The sequence below is a fragment of the Dama dama genome, chromosome 14, assembly GCF_033118175.1.
Source record: "Dama dama isolate Ldn47 chromosome 14, ASM3311817v1, whole genome shotgun sequence".
Lineage (NCBI taxonomy): Eukaryota > Metazoa > Chordata > Mammalia > Artiodactyla > Cervidae > Dama > Dama dama.
In genome coordinates this window covers 10,914,092-10,929,249 of record NC_083694.1, presented here as the reverse complement: position 1 = coordinate 10,929,249, position 15,158 = coordinate 10,914,092, and the positions used below count along the sequence as shown (strand labels likewise).

The 15,158-nt window shown below is 42.7% G+C and overlaps 1 protein-coding gene and 1 long non-coding RNA gene across 2 annotated transcripts; one reads left to right on the top strand and one right to left on the bottom strand.

Annotated features, from left to right (window-relative positions):
• Nucleotides 1-3,013: 3,013 nt before the first annotated feature.
• Nucleotides 3,014-10,309, bottom strand: LOC133069571 (uncharacterized). The gene is made up of 3 exons (XR_009695901.1): nucleotides 10,067-10,309; nucleotides 3,685-3,866; nucleotides 3,014-3,095 (listed from the first exon to the last, which is right to left on the bottom strand). It is a non-coding gene; the product is annotated as an uncharacterized LOC133069571 (long non-coding RNA).
• A 180-nt stretch (nucleotides 10,310-10,489) lies between these two features.
• On the top strand, nucleotides 10,490-14,182 carry RGS2 (regulator of G protein signaling 2). The gene is made up of 5 exons (XM_061160020.1): nucleotides 10,490-10,623; nucleotides 11,639-11,740; nucleotides 11,843-11,904; nucleotides 12,473-12,639; nucleotides 12,923-14,182. Exons 1-5 carry the CDS (start codon nucleotides 10,514-10,516, stop codon nucleotides 13,115-13,117), a joined length of 636 nt encoding a protein of 211 aa, XP_061016003.1. The 5' UTR covers nucleotides 10,490-10,513; the 3' UTR covers nucleotides 13,118-14,182.
• The last annotated feature ends 976 nt before the right edge of the window (nucleotides 14,183-15,158 follow it).

The window sequence follows — 15,158 nt, the reverse complement described above, 5'->3', positions numbered from 1 at the left end:
ATAAAAGATAGAGAACAAATGAAAGGATTTCAGGGGCTAGATAAAAAAGATCTTACATGACAATTTAAGGAATTCAGAACTTTTCTTAAGGGCAATGAAAAGTCACTAGCAGTTCTAATCACAAAAGCAATAATAACCAGACAAGGGTTTTAGTAAAATTATGCTGGCTGAAAACAGACCATTCAACAGAGAGGATCAATAAGAAGTTTTGCTTGGATCCATGAGAGAGAGGAAGACAGGATCAGGAAAATGGAAATGGGAGTGAAGTCTCAAGATCTATTTAAGAAATAAAATTAATAGGCAGGATAAAACTTGATATAGGACTGAGAGAGGGTGGAACTCAAAGGTGACCACTCCATCCACCCTCGTGCTTTGTCTTAGGCCACAAAGTGGATGATGGAACCATTCACTCAGATAGAGAACTAAGGCAAAGAAACAGGTTTAAGTGCATAGATGGGAAACAGTTTTTAACAAGCTCACTGCAACTATGAGTCATCTAAGTGAATCAAGCTAATGGACAATTAGCTATAAGGGTCTGAGATGAGGAGAGAGATGAGCACGGAGACGCATCAGCACACAGACCACAGCTGAGTTTATGGAAGTGAATGCAGTGTGAACATGTAGAGCAAAACCAGAAGACATTTAAGGAACGTCAGCATCTAAGGAAAAAATGAGCAGACACTGTAAAGGAGGCTGAAAGAACCACCTCTTCCCAAACAGAAAGTCCATTTGATATCCCTATAAAAAGCAGAGACATTACTTTGACAACAAAGGTCCATCTAGTCAAAGCTATGGTTTTTCCATTAGTCATGTATGGATGTGAGAGTTGGACTATAAAGAAAGCTGAGTGCTGAAGAACTGATGCTTTTGAACTGTGCTGTGGTGTTGAGAAGACTCTTGAGAAGACTCCTTGGACTGCAAGGAGATCAAATCAGTCAACCCTAAAGGAAATCAGTCCTGAATATTCATTGGAAGGACTGATGCTGAAGCTGAAACTCCAATTCTTTGGCCACCTGATGCAAAGAGCTGACTCATTAGAAGACACTCTGATGCTGGTCAAGATTGAAGGCAGGAGGAGAAGGGGACCACAGAGGATGAGATGGTTGGATGGCATCACCGACTCAATGGACATTAAGTTTAAGTAAGCTCCATGAGTTGGTGATGGACAGGGAGGCCTGGCATGCTACAGTCCATGGGGTCGCAAAGAGGCGGACACAACTGAGCAACTGAACTGACCTGATAAACGTTCCTGGGTTAGATCTGGGAGACCCACGAAGAAAGTTCTCCTGACCACCTGAAACTTGTATCTTTGCTAAGCTTTCTAACACCTGATAGCCACCGCCACCTAACCTCTTCTCTACCCTCCCCAATGGACTCATGCACTTCCACTTTCATGAAGTTCATAAGCACTTTAATCTTCAAAATCAAAAGGCAGTCTGTTAAAAAAGTCTATTTATATATTATATTGCAAAAGTTAAATATTTAATATTTAAAAGGAAGGGAGATACTCCTCCATGGTGGTAGCTTCAGAAAGCAGAGATGGCTTCTTCCAGAAGCCCCTCAGGTTTGCTCCAGTCATCCACCAGTCCAAGAGATCGTGATGTTCCCCAAGGGGCAGACAGCCAGGATCTCACAGAGGTGTGGAAAGAGAAGGTAAGGAACAAAATGTCAAGTTGACTGAAATTCTCCAGCTCCAACTTGCAGGCGGCTGCTTCAGAACAAGAATTAGAAGCGTATCACCTTTCAGAAAGACAGCAGAGGAATGACTCAGAGCATTGGTCCTTGCACCCTGACATTCATGTTGTTCACACTGACTTATTCTTTCAAAAAACTCTACAATAGATTTTTAAAAGCGAGCACTATTGGGAAAAAACAGTCCTGCCAAAGATGAACTTTTCACACCAGCGTGAGCCCCATCAGACTCAGAATATGGATTTTACTCACACGTTTCCTGTTCTTCAGAGAGGGCGATGGGGACCTGCAAATATGGAGAGGCTTCCCAGGACTCCTGCAGTTACTCAGCATGGGGTCCTGCTGAAGCAGCGTCCTGGACTCTGGAGCCGTTGTTATTTCCCTCAGACAGTGTGTGCTGTGAGGGGCCTCTTCCCTGGTCGGCAGAGTGCAGGGCTTTAGGAATGCCCGTTTAGCCGTCTCTGTATTGCTGCCCACTGCAGTAAGCATTCACCTCTGCCAACTCATGTGTCCCAACTTCACAGTGACCTGTGAACCAAGCCATGCCAGGAGAAGAAATAGACTCCTACTCCACTTCTCAACTCCAGAAGACCTACAGTCTCCCTCAGGATCATGACTTCAAGAGAAAAATGAGAAGTGGACCTCTCATAATCAGGGTGAGTTTTTTAAAATGCAAATTGGATAACTGCTCTCCAGTGGCTGTCGTGTGCTCTGCCCTTACCACGGGAAGGAAAGACCAGGCTTTACCGCAGATTATAAGACGAGGACGAGAGATTCGATGAGCAGAGCCAAGCACTGAGCTGCATAAACCTTTATCTGTTGCTCTCCTACCTGAGCTCAAGACTCGTGAGAAACACAGCTAAGACCTGCAGAGCCACCCAGCTTCACCGAGTCCAGACTGATCCATCTCCAGTCTACTCCAAGACACATGAGTGAATCAGCCCAGACAGCGGAGATGCCCAGCCAGAGCCAGTCAACTCCCCAGCGTCTTGCAGGCTCACTGACAAGAAGACTGGCCTGTTAAGCGAGCCAGACAAACCTTGGGTGCCCCACTGCCTAAGGGTCAGCCTCTGTGAGGAAAAGCTGCAGCGAACATCCAACAGCTCCAGAGACGATGATTCTCAACAGAAGCACCCTGAAGGGCTTCGGTATCATACACGTTTCACCACATGCAAGAAGAGTTTGAAAAAATAATGTTTTCTTTGCTCATACTTGGGTTGCACATTCTTGAGGGCTGAAAACTTTTTAAAACTTCAATGATTTATTTCTTATTTTTCAAAGGTGAAATTGGTAAAGCTGAAGCCTTTGCAGGATCCTCCATAATCTGTTCCCCATCCTCTCCCACATACATTTGAGGCCATCCAGACACAGAGAGGCTCCGAGAACAGGAAGGTTTCCATGACCTGTGTGGGTAAAATAAGACCTCCAGGACCACAGAATGAAAAATCAATCAAGAGGAAAATGAGCATTAGCCTATAATTTATTGTATTTGTGTCCCTTCTTCACCTGCATTGTGGCCTACCCTAGTTACCAGGCACGGGGCCGGTTCACGAAGATGCTCGCGGCTGGGGTTTGTCTATGAAGCCGTCTGAGTCCTGGCAACCTGCGCTGGTTCAGAACAGCTGAGGCAGTCCTTGGAGGTCTGCTCATGACCATGCTGCTCTGTGTGGCCCTGGTTCTGGACATGCTGTACCGGCCAGTGGCCACTCTCCTAAAGAACATTAAAACAGAGCCAGAGCCCATGGATTACTGTGGGAGATGGTGTTATTTATAGTCATAGTTGGATTTCTAATAATTGAAAGCCTTCTTTACATAAGACAGAGAGCTAGCTACTGAAGTTTCTGCCCTTCTGGAGGAAAGACATAAAAAAATTTGGCAAGTTTAACCTAGTTTAAAAATAATTTACAGGATCTTAATCAACTTTAATAGAGGCCAGACTCAAGAAGAAACTACTAGCAACAGAAATACTGGAAGCCATAAATAAATACCCACTTCCTTGGGGGCTCAGATGGTAAAGAATCTGCCCGCAATGCGGGAGACCCGGATTCAATCCCAGGGTCAGGAAGATATCCTGGAGAAGGGAAAGGCAACCCACTCAGTGTTCTTGCTTGGAGAATACTGGAGAATAAATAGCTGGAAATCTTCAACTCCTTGCTTGGAATTAAAATACAGGCCTAAAAAATAAATAAATAAATAAAATAAAATAAAATTCAGGCCTTTACAAAAGGACTTAGCAAAGAGAAATCTAAATGTTTGGAACAAGATGACATTACAAGAAATACTAAGCCTTTGAAAGATTCATTGAAACCCATCCAATTCAGGTAACTACAAGCAAACAGCCATTAAAGTACACCAGAAAGCAAAGAACAATTTCAGACAGCACTAGAAAGATGCTTCAGATGAAAATTCCCATCTTTGGGGAAGTATAAACTGATTTCACAAGAAGCTAAAGAACAGAGAGGAAAAGTGAGCCAACCTATTTATCGGCAAAAAAAGTTTAAAAAAAAAAAGAATACTGCATCTGGAACAAGTTCTAAATGACTATGAAAATCAGATTATTACTGAAGATGAGATCAGTCTGCAGCTCATGAAGAAGGCAACGTGGATGTGGAGCCTTGAAACCAGACACAGACACACATGGGAAAATAAAACTTCTAATAAGATGAACTCAAAGCAGCTTTAATGAAACTGACCCACTCTGCTGGGTTAAACACAGCTGATCTAGGCTTGGTGAAGCCAGGTGACTATGTTCACCTATGCTGGGTTTATTTTTAAATTCATTTAAAAACTCTTAAAAGATTATGAAACCAAATGTACACTGCATTAACTGAAAGAAATAAAATAACTGAAGCACTGCAAGTCTGTAAGTCTCCAAAGAAGAAAGCCTCACAATCATCAGAAAAGGAGGGCAGGTGGGGGGGGGGGGGGCAGTGGGAAATGTACTTATATCGGAACAGGCAGAACCGCTAGAGACAACTTAACATACTTCCTATACTGCACTGAGAAAAAGAAATGAATTTTCACCAAATATCTAATGCAGGGAGAACTCACCCTGTGAAGATAGTGGAGAATTCTTTCAAAATATCAATATATAGAAATGTTAGCATGTGGAAGAGCTAGACATTTTCAAAACATTTTTCAGGAAGAACTTAAAACCTTTTCAAAAGTAACCTTACATCCTTGATGTTTCCTATGGGGCATCTGGAAGAGTAAAAGGGGCTAGCAGGGCACCCAGTGGATGAACAGACCCGCTCCCCCAGAAAGCAGTAATATCTGGTAGCGACGGCCCAGGAGCCAGGGGCCAGCACCTGGTGGAGGGCAGATACAGCCTCCCTGGGTCAGCACCACGGACAGAACAACCCTCCATGGGCCACCCTCATCCTTAACATGATGCATCCTCCGCAGAAGCAAGACAGAGCTTGTCCTGGTGTTTCTCGGACTGGCAGACACACTCAGGGCCTTCTGATTCAACCTTTCTACCTGGATGGACACCAGGGTTCGATCCCTGGGTTAGGAAGATCCTCTGGAGAAGGACATGGCAATCCACTCCAGTATTCTTGCCTGGAGAATTCCATGGACAGGAGAAGCCTGGCGGGCTACCATTCATGGCGTTGCAGAGTCGGACACAACGGAGCAACTAACACACACACACACCCCTGGATGGAAGACCCACCACCTAAGGAGCAGCAGCAGCAAATAATGGGTGTTGGGAAAGCAACAACAAAAAGCAAAAGAGAGCCACGTGGAAGAAAGCAGTCCTGCTGTAAAGTTTTGCTGAACACCAGGCCTGTGCATCACTATCAACCAGACACTCAGGGCATTCCCCAAAATGTTTTTTTTTTTTTTCCAGTTCCTCACAAAGGAAAGTTTCTATTATTACTTTCACCTTGAAGATTTGAAGCCTAGGCACAAGGCTGAGCAATTTCTCTGGGGTCCCAGCTAACATAATGCCAGGAACTGGGAACTAAAAGCAAGTATCCCAATTAAGGACAAATCCTCCATCTGTCCTGCTCTCCTAAGGATAATTTATGAAAATAAAGACAAAATTATTTTGTCTTTTCAAACTAAGGATGTTAGCTCAGCATTCAGAACTCAAATATTTATAACATGGCAGTTGGATCAGGCCCACAGGTATCTCCTTGAAAGTGCTATTCTTTTACCAATTAATTTGGTTAAGATTTTGGAATTTTTGTTTGTTTTAAAAAAAAAATGTGTTTGGGAGAGAAAATTCACATTGTTTTAGGGTTTTGTGAAGTAGTCCATGAATCAAAGATCTTTGAAAATCAGTGTCTGAAATGGAGTAATACTCTTTATAGGAACAGTCAACTGGAAATACCAATGCAAATGGATTCCACATTTATTAGATGAAAAGCAGCCTTTCTTCAAACTTTAAAAAAAAATTCTCTGTGACTGATAGCATATAGAACTTTGAAATCTTGTACATTATGATGCCACTATCTCAGGATTTCAAAACGGTAATCAATAGACACTTGGAATTTTAATGACTTGACAGAATTCTGTGCGCAGAAATTAAAATCCCAGGAGAACAAGTGTCAGCAAAGAAATTCCTAGCCTGAGGGACAAAATGCCACCTACGTGACTTATTTCTAATCGACTACTCTCCCCTGAGATTCTGTGCAGTCCTTGGTCACAGAACAGAGCAGCCAACAGGCAGATACTGGAAACAATCCCCAAACCTAGACTTCACATTCAGTGTCCTTTAATTACAGGAACCTACCAGACGTATTTCAATACATTGATACATTTAGGATTTCTTATTTGGGAAGGAAAAAATGTGATGCTCCTGCTGTTGTTTCCAAACAGAATCCAATTCTTTACTTGGTAAGGGAGAATTATTAAATTTAAGTAGGCCGTGCCTGCATTTGGAGTATGATGGAACTTCATACTACGCGTGAATTCAAGGCAGAGCTATGGCAATGCTCTTGCTGGAATTATCAATACAAGGACTAAGTACAATCATTAACTCCTCTATAATACATGTCAAGTATTTGGTTGAAACTCTGATTCACCCCGGACAAAAACACTGACTTTCTCTCTTCAGCTCCTGGGTATGCAAATTACATTCTAAGAAAGAGAGCAATTATGAGTTTTTTAAATGTCAGATCATATTAGGAATGAAGAGTAGAATACAGAATTCTGTGGGGTCATAAGTTCATTCATTGTGGGGGTCATATGTTCAGTCTGTTTAAAGAATATTCCACCAATTAGAGTTAAATAATACCCCAAAGTGGGGGGGGGGAGGGGGACGGGGAGGACAAAGATAGACAAAAATGTCACGACAGGTGTCACACTTCCTCAAATACTTCAACAATTATGATACTAAAAGTTTCCAATTACTCATCATACCCTTTGCCGCATGGCACTTAATTTCCTAATTTTTCCCCCTTTTTAAAACTTCTCACCAATTAAAAGATTCATGACGTATGCAACAGATTTGCAACTTTTACAAATTTAGAAACTAAGATAGCTTACTGACCAAAAAAGTAAAGCACAGGATAATACACAGAATGATTCTCTAGTGTCTTTTAAAGTATATATCTTGCTTCCTAAATTTCTAAAGCTTAAGTATGAAAGTTATCATGTATAAATACTTTTAGATAATAACAACAGTCTTTATTAATAATGGCATACACTCAGAAGAGAAGAGTGTATATGGCAAGGGACACTTTTGCTTTTCATTATTCTCCCTTTCCTGTTACTAGAAACTTGTATTTTTCTGTTTGCCTTCCTCTGTAACTTAATTCTTTTTAGCTACAAAAAGTTCCAGAACCACCCTGCAAGCTTCCACCACCCATGTGCTCAGCAGACAGCCTCTCCAGTAGAGGGCATGGTAGAGCTGACAGAAAAACCTATGTCCAGTTCTAAACACTCTCAAGCTGCGGTTTTGCTGTGCAGTATCTACCTCCTATTGCAATGCTTCTTCTTCCACCACTGAATGGAAAATATGTGTCATCTTAATATTAAGCAATTCCATTTACCTAAAAGCCAGTTGCAACCAAAAAAACAAAGGGAAGTCATTAAAGACTGCAGCTTTCATTTTAAATGTACTGGTCTGCTTACCTTAATACCAGCTGTCAATTGGAAATGGTTTGCAAAAAAAGTAAATAGTTACTTTAAACACTTATAAGAAACATCTAGAATGGTCTATATTTCAAGCAGTTACTTACATGGATACATATACATTTATGGTCGTGAACTTATCTGATGAGGATCTCTGAAAAATTCGCATACCAGTTTACTTATTTTTTATTTGTTTTTTTACCCAGAGGACATTAAGTATCTATCATGAGCCCGATATTCTACGAAGCTGTGACATTATCTTTAATTTTAACAGTATTTAACATTTATAACTTAACTCTAAATTAATCTTTTAATGATTTTTCTACCTGGAATAACTATGCTTCAGATATTTCCTTTTCCCCACATATGCAAATTAAGAAAGACAAAGTTTTGTACAATACTTTAAAATTTACAAAGGCCTTTCATGAAAGATTCACATAATATCCAATGAGGTTGACAAGAAAGACACATTACTCTTATTAAAGATGAGACACTGGTGCTTAGGAGGTGGGATGGGACTATCCCAATAGTTACTTAATATTTAACAGTGAAGCCAAGGCTCTAACTAGGTTTCCTGACACAAGTCCAGCTCTCCTTGCTGCCTCTTTGTCAGAACTCTGAGTGAATTCTACCATCCAAAATTCTAAGTCAAAAATATACTGACGCTTATACTAGCAAGAAAAGCAAATGTTTACGTATTACACATATTTAACAAATAAGTACTTAATCATCAGAAAGTGAAAATGGCTGTAGGAAATATCATGCAAAGCTCTTTTCGAGATGAAGAGCATATGCTTGAGAAAAATTACATTCTTACATTTCACAAACTTGCTTTCAAATATTTATTACTGAAATCTAAGTGATTTTTCCTTTCGTAACTGAGTACATGGCTGTTCTCTTTAGTAATAACTGTAGGTTTTACTACCCAAGTCAAACTTGGAGCTCCAACTACTGGCAGCTCATCATAAGAATATGGTAAATTAGTTCCAAGTTTCTTTTAACAGCTCTAATACAAAGTAGAGAACATACTTGCAGCCTGTATTAAAAAAGCAGCGACATCACTTTGCTGACCAAGATCCCTATAGTCAAAGCTATGGTTTTTCCAGTAGTCATGTATGAATGTGAGAGTTGGACCATAAAGAAGGCTGAGTACCGAAGAATTGCTGCTTTCAAATCGTTGCGCTAGAGAAGACTCTTGAGAGTCTCCCAGCAAAGAGATCAAACCAGCGACCAACCCTTAAAGAAATGAACCTCAATATTCATTGGAAGGACTGATGCTGAAGCTCCAATCCTTTGGCCACCTGATGCTAGGAGCAGACTGGCTGAGAAAGACTCTGATGCTGGGAAAGATTGAGGGCAGGAGGAGAAGAGGGTGACAGAGGATGAGATGATTAGATGGCATCACCGACTCAATGGACATGAGTTTGAGCAAATACCAGGAGGTAAAGAACAGGGAAGCCTGGCAAGTTGAAGCCCATGGGACTGCAGTCAGAAATGACTTAGGGACTGAACAACAAAAACCTTGCTGTTAATCTGCCTACTTAGATGGTTCAGGAAAAAACACCTGAATATTCCACTGTACAATTCTAATAATGGTATATGAAATCAAGTCATTTTGGAGTGGCGGTTATCTACTTACCCTTACCAACCAAACCACTTAAATCCTGCTACAGCAAGATGATTTCTGAAGAATCAAGACATTAAGCTTATTCAAAGAAGCTGTGAACGCCTCCCTCCCTCCACCCCCACCTCTCTTTTTTGCCAATTAAAGTGTTCTGGCAAATTCTAAGCCAACTAAGAGTGACTCAGGAGGAAATCCCGCATGCTTGCTCTTTTACACTAAAATGATTCTGGTGCATGATAGCTGCGAACTCTTGGTGTTTCCCTGTTAAGAAGAGCTGTGATTTTTCTGTTCTGGAAGGAGAGGCGGCCAAGGACTCCTGAGAAATAAATCTGCAACCCCACGGACCGACCCAGCCACGAGCCTGCTGGTAATCAAAACCGCACACCCAGTTAAAGCACTTTCTCCTCTTCCTTCCCTGACCAATGTGCATTCCCCCACAGGGCTCCAGGGCAGAGCAGATCACACCACTGCCCCTGGACTGTCATTGTTCCTCCCGTTCCGTTTCCTTCCTCAAATCAAAAGGCGTCTCAAAGAAGAACAGGTGAGGGTCAGTTCCCAGATCAAGAAAGGAGGCGCGGAGCGAGGAATTGCGCTCCAAAAACACATCCCCTTGTAAACCTAATTCAAAATAAGGTTACTGCATTCGGCTTCCCAATAAGCAACCTTTACCTGCTGGGAATCACGGCTCCCTTTGGGGTCAGGAGCTCTGGAGCGCGGGGGAGGGAATGAGGGAAGAGGCGGGGAGCGAGCGCCCCCGCCGCGCCTGCAGCCAACCTGGCTCCCTGCCCGCCACGGCCCTGCGACCCCACGGCAGAACGCCACGACTGGGCAAAGGTCGCTGCCGACCGTTCAAAGGGGAATTTTCTCTGACCCCACACTAGGGCGTCTAGCCCAACTGCGCACGACGCCCGAGCAGCGGACGTCAGCGGAGCCCCGGCTTCCAGACCCTTCGGCGGCGCCCGTGACCGCGCGGCCCGCGGCCGCCGTCGGCCAATCGGCGCCCTCCGGGGGCGGGACAGGCGCCGTGAAGCCCCGCCTCCGCGCCGCCGCCTGTTATAAATACGGGTGCCGGCGCCCGGGCCCCCCCAGAACGGCGTTCTCAGGTGCAAGGCGATAATGCAAAGTGCTCTGTTCCTGGCTGTCCAGCACGACTGCGGACCCATGGACAAAAGCGCTGGCACCGGGCCCAAGAACGAGGAGAAGCGAGAGAAGATGAAGCGAACCCTGTGAGTGCGGCTTTCTTCCTCCCTGACTGGCCGCCCCTACGGACCCAGCTGTCCCGGGCGGCTGCAAACGGGGTACACTCGCGCTGGGCTTCGGCTATGGGAACTGGGTAGCCCGCCTGCGTCTCTGCAGGAAAAAAAAGAAAAATTTGTGTGTGTGTAAAAGGTTAATTTGTTAAGTTACGTTTAAATCTGTGTGGTGTAGGTATTTATCGAAGGGCTCGGGTAGAGTTTAGAAACTGCAGAAAATTCTTGATGCAGGGGCGGAGATAGATGCGGGTTGGGTTTTTGTCTCCCTGCATCGAAAATGACTGGAGAATCCTGCGGCCACACGCCCCCGGCCTTCGTGAGAGGCACTGTAAATTCTGATCTGCTTACACGACTGCTGGGATGGAGATATTTTTGCTGATTCTAGATATACTTTTTTTTTTTTTTTAACTGAACAGCAAGTCTCACCCACTCAAGAGTGTGGAACAAATAATTGTTCTGCATCACCTTCTTAAAATGAGTGCTGCATTTGGGGGAGGCGGCGGTCAATCTCGCACACACACCTCATTGTGCTCAGCTTCTCGGGTGGTCCCGAGCCTCCTGCTCTGACAGTAGAAGGAAAACGAACATGGGCTGGCTCAGGCAGGTCCACTGTGGGCTTTCTCAAGTGTGAAATGTCTCAGAATTGTAATTAACCGTTGCAGAAAAACTGGCTGCCTTTTGTGGGCCAGAAATAGTATCTGCCTTTGAACTATGCAAACTAAATTCATTAAAATACCCTATAATTGTAGGTCGTCCTATCCTTACTTATAAAACTAATAATTATGTTCAGATGAGTGGATGAAACTAGTGTGTTGAGTACTCAGATTGCTGGATTAAAGGAGTAAGACTGACTGGAGGAGTTGTTTTGTCTTATTTGGCTTGTCTGTAGCTACTGGGGGCAACTTTATTTGGTTAAAATGCCTTCAGCTGCAGTGGCAATTTCAAGTGTTGCCACTAAGTATCTTTTTTTTTTTTTTTTCTATTGTAGATTAAAAGATTGGAAGAGCCGTTTGAGTTACTTCTTGCAAAATTCCTCCTCTCCTGGGAAGCCCAAAACTGGCAAGAAAAGCAAACAGCAAACCTTCATCAAGTAAGTTGAAAATCTTGTACTTACCGATATGCACAGATCACTGCTGAGCTGAAGAGGGAACCTCTGGCTAGCAGGAGCTGATGTGCAGATCTTCTCTTGCAGGCCTTCTCCAGAGGAAGCCCAGCTGTGGTCAGAAGCATTTGATGAGCTGCTAGCCAGTAAATGTAAGTTAACCTCTTGAATTTGATCCATCTCAAGTATCAGGAGAGTATGGAAAGGCTGTGTCCACACAGAAAGAGCAGCTTGCCCAAGGAGAGTTTGACTTTACAATCCCTGTAACATGGGACCTATTTTTCTCCTTTATTTCCCAGTGATTAACCAGGGAAATGCATGGCTTTTTCACTATAGGTGGGGAGTGGGGGAAAATAGCCCCAGTTTTTAATGTCAGTTGCTGTCTGTTAAGGTTGAGTCATCTTTTCCATTGCAAACAATGTTTTCAAGAGGCTTCATTCCCAAAGAACTTATGCCTCCCCTGTAAGTTGTGTTAACAGCAAAGCTAAGTTATTATATTTTTGTAGTAGTGTGCCAACTTACGTATTTTGCTGACTGGCATCTTAGTCGTTAAAGAGCTAAATTTTGAGGATTACAGGTTTGAGTAAAATCGAGAAAATTGCTGCCATCTGGCAATAGTAAAATACGGGGCCAGGGGAGTGGGAGTTTTAGGAAAACACATAAAGGATTATTTGGACACTCAATGCAATTTCTGCATGCTTTCCTCCTTCCCTTCCCCAGATGGTCTTGCTGCATTCAGGGCTTTTTTAAAATCTGAATTCTGTGAAGAAAATATTGAATTCTGGCTGGCCTGTGAAGACTTCAAAAAAACCAAGTCACCCCAAAAGCTGTCCTCAAAAGCAAAGAAAATATATACTGACTTCATAGAAAAAGAAGCTCCAAAAGAGGTAAAGGGGGAAAAAATTCCTTGTTTCAGCATATTTTGAACATCCTCAGCACCAAAGTGAAAAGAATTTAAAGAGACCTCAAATTAAAGGGGGGTGGGTGAGTAAGCTGTTTTTCCCCTACTTCAGGCTCTCAGTGAGGTAAATTACATTTCTTTACTGATGTAGCTGGTGACACTGGCCACACATTATAGTTTGGGTTTTTTGTTTGTTTGTTTTCAAATACTTTGTATATTTCAATTTCTAACTCTTAATATGGAATAAAACTTTGTTGTTTTTATTTCAGATCAACATAGACTTTCAAACCAAAACTCTGATTGCCCAAAACATACAGGAGGCTACCAGTGGCTGCTTCACAACTGCCCAGAAAAGGGTGTACAGCTTGATGGAGAACAACTCTTATCCACGTTTCTTGGAGTCAGAATTCTACCAGGACTTGTGTAAAAAGCCGCAGATCACCACAGAACCCCATGCTACATGAGCTGAAAATGGGAGCCCAGAAACGGAGGACATTTCATTTTTTTCCTAAGGGGAAAGGCTGTCACCTGCCGAAAAGACTTGACCTTGAATTCAGCCTGGGTGTTCAGGAAACATCACTCAGAACTATTGATTCAGAGCTGGGTAGTGAATCAGGAAGCCGGTCGCCACGTAGGAGAAGCTGGTACTGGGACAGCTTCCATAACTGATGGAGCACAGAGAGAGAGTTTGGTCTAAATGTGGTGTGTCTCACTGCAAAAGCAGGAGCTTGAGACTGAAAGATAACGATGTAACACTATTGGTCCAGAAGCATTTACAATCAATAGGTCTGGGATTATGTGGCCTTAGCTAGCTGGCTGTACATCTTTCCCTAAATCAGTCCTTGTTACCACACAGTGGTTTAGATGTAGTTTCTTTAGTTTTAGGTAATATATGTTTACTATGTGCAAGGGTATTGAAGTTCCTGTGACTACAGATCGTTAGTACTGTTGTCTCACATAACTCTAAAACTGAAACGACCTGTGTTTGAACTGTCAATTGCTGTCTGTACTAGAATGAGTGCTTCTGTGTAGAAAATGACAATGTCCATTATGAGTGCCAAAAACTGTCCTGATGGCAGCTAAACTTTGAAGTGGTCTTTGCATACTTTTAATAAATTTATTTTGATAAATAATGTTATTGAATATTTGGTCCAGATGTGTGTTGGGATGTTTTTTCTTAATTAGGCAGAAACAAGTATCTCCTCTAGGAGAGAAGAGATATCAGTTGATGGGCCTGTTGAGTAACAATTGACTGTCCTTAGAATTGAGAAATCACAGCTGCTGGGAAGATGCTGCTCCCATCTCTAATGCTTTGGTAGGTCACAGGAGGTCAGATCATCACCCTGGGGTCCACCTTCTAATATGGTCTTGTAAAAATCAAGCTTGTTGAACATATAAGAACATTGTTTTAAAGCCCTTTATGAAGCTAAACATGAGAAGTAAATTGATGTAACAGAGACAAAGCACCAAAATTATTCACATAACTAAGCCACTCAAAGGTGCCAAATAAAGACGAAAGTTGTCAGTTGCTCAGTGTTGTCTGACTCTTTGTGACCCCCGTGGACTGCAGCACGCCAGGCTTCCCTGTCCTTCACCATCTCCCAGAGCTTGCTTAAGCTCATCTCCATCAAGTTGGTGATGCCATTCAACCAAAGATGAAAGTAGGCCTGCCTATTTATTTCTCTTGGTTCCAAGTTCTCCCCACAGGGTCTGTACGTGAGCTTCCAAGATCCATACCTGAAACTGTTCACTTCCATGATGAATCAGTACAAAGCCAGAATTTCCCTGATTCACCGGCCTTCATCTGGCCAGTAAAGAATCTGGCTATATTACTGCAGCTAATAATGAAGGCAGGGAACACAACTTTCGTGGCTAGGACTTCATCTAGAAGTATGCTCCTTCTTTCTGTGGTTGACAGACCTTGACTCTTATTTTTCAAAATGAGACTATTGAGAAAAAAGTACTGTTCTCTGGCAGACTGCCTTTTCAACCTTGATGATGGTCTTCATTTTGAAAAGGAGAGGGAACCCTCATCTTGGAAAAACTGAGCCCATGTACTGATTTCTCACCTCTGTGACCTTAGGAGTCTCCATCTGTACTGGCTCCTCAAGTCATACCTTCCTGTCTGTCCCACTGGTTCCTGTGAGGTAGTAAGAGGCTTTAGAAAGTGTAAAGCATTTTTTAAAAAATACATTTATTCTGATTTGCCAGAAGAAAAATTGACCTCCCATAGTTTATTGTTTTTATCTTGCTTGCACTGATCTTCACCTTCACCAGCCTTAAGCAATAGGCACTATATCCATAAGAGACTTGAATTGGTCCACTCCTGTGTCACCAGCAACCAGATACATAACAGGTGCTCCATAAATAGTGACAGAATAAAAATTCTGAGGCTCACTGAAAGAGATTTCTTCAGAGAATAAATATGTCAGATCTGCACAAGCCCTAATTTGGAAACATTTTGGCCAGTGGAGAAACCCAGGAGTCACACTATGTATCCAGTTT

What these genes read in the sequence shown, in the direction of transcription:
- RGS2 (XM_061160020.1), top strand. Translation starts at nt 10,514, where the DNA reads ATGCAAAGTGCTCTGTTCCTGGCTGTCCAGCACGACTGCGGACCCATG. An exon ending in GAGAAGATGAAGCGAACCCT is followed by an intron (nt 10,624 to 11,638) that starts GTGAGTGCGGCT and finishes TTTCTATTGTAG; the next exon opens with ATTAAAAGATTGGAAGAGCC. An exon ending in AAAAAGAAGCTCCAAAAGAG is followed by an intron (nt 12,640 to 12,922) that starts GTAAAGGGGGAA and finishes TTTTTATTTCAG; the next exon opens with ATCAACATAGACTTTCAAAC.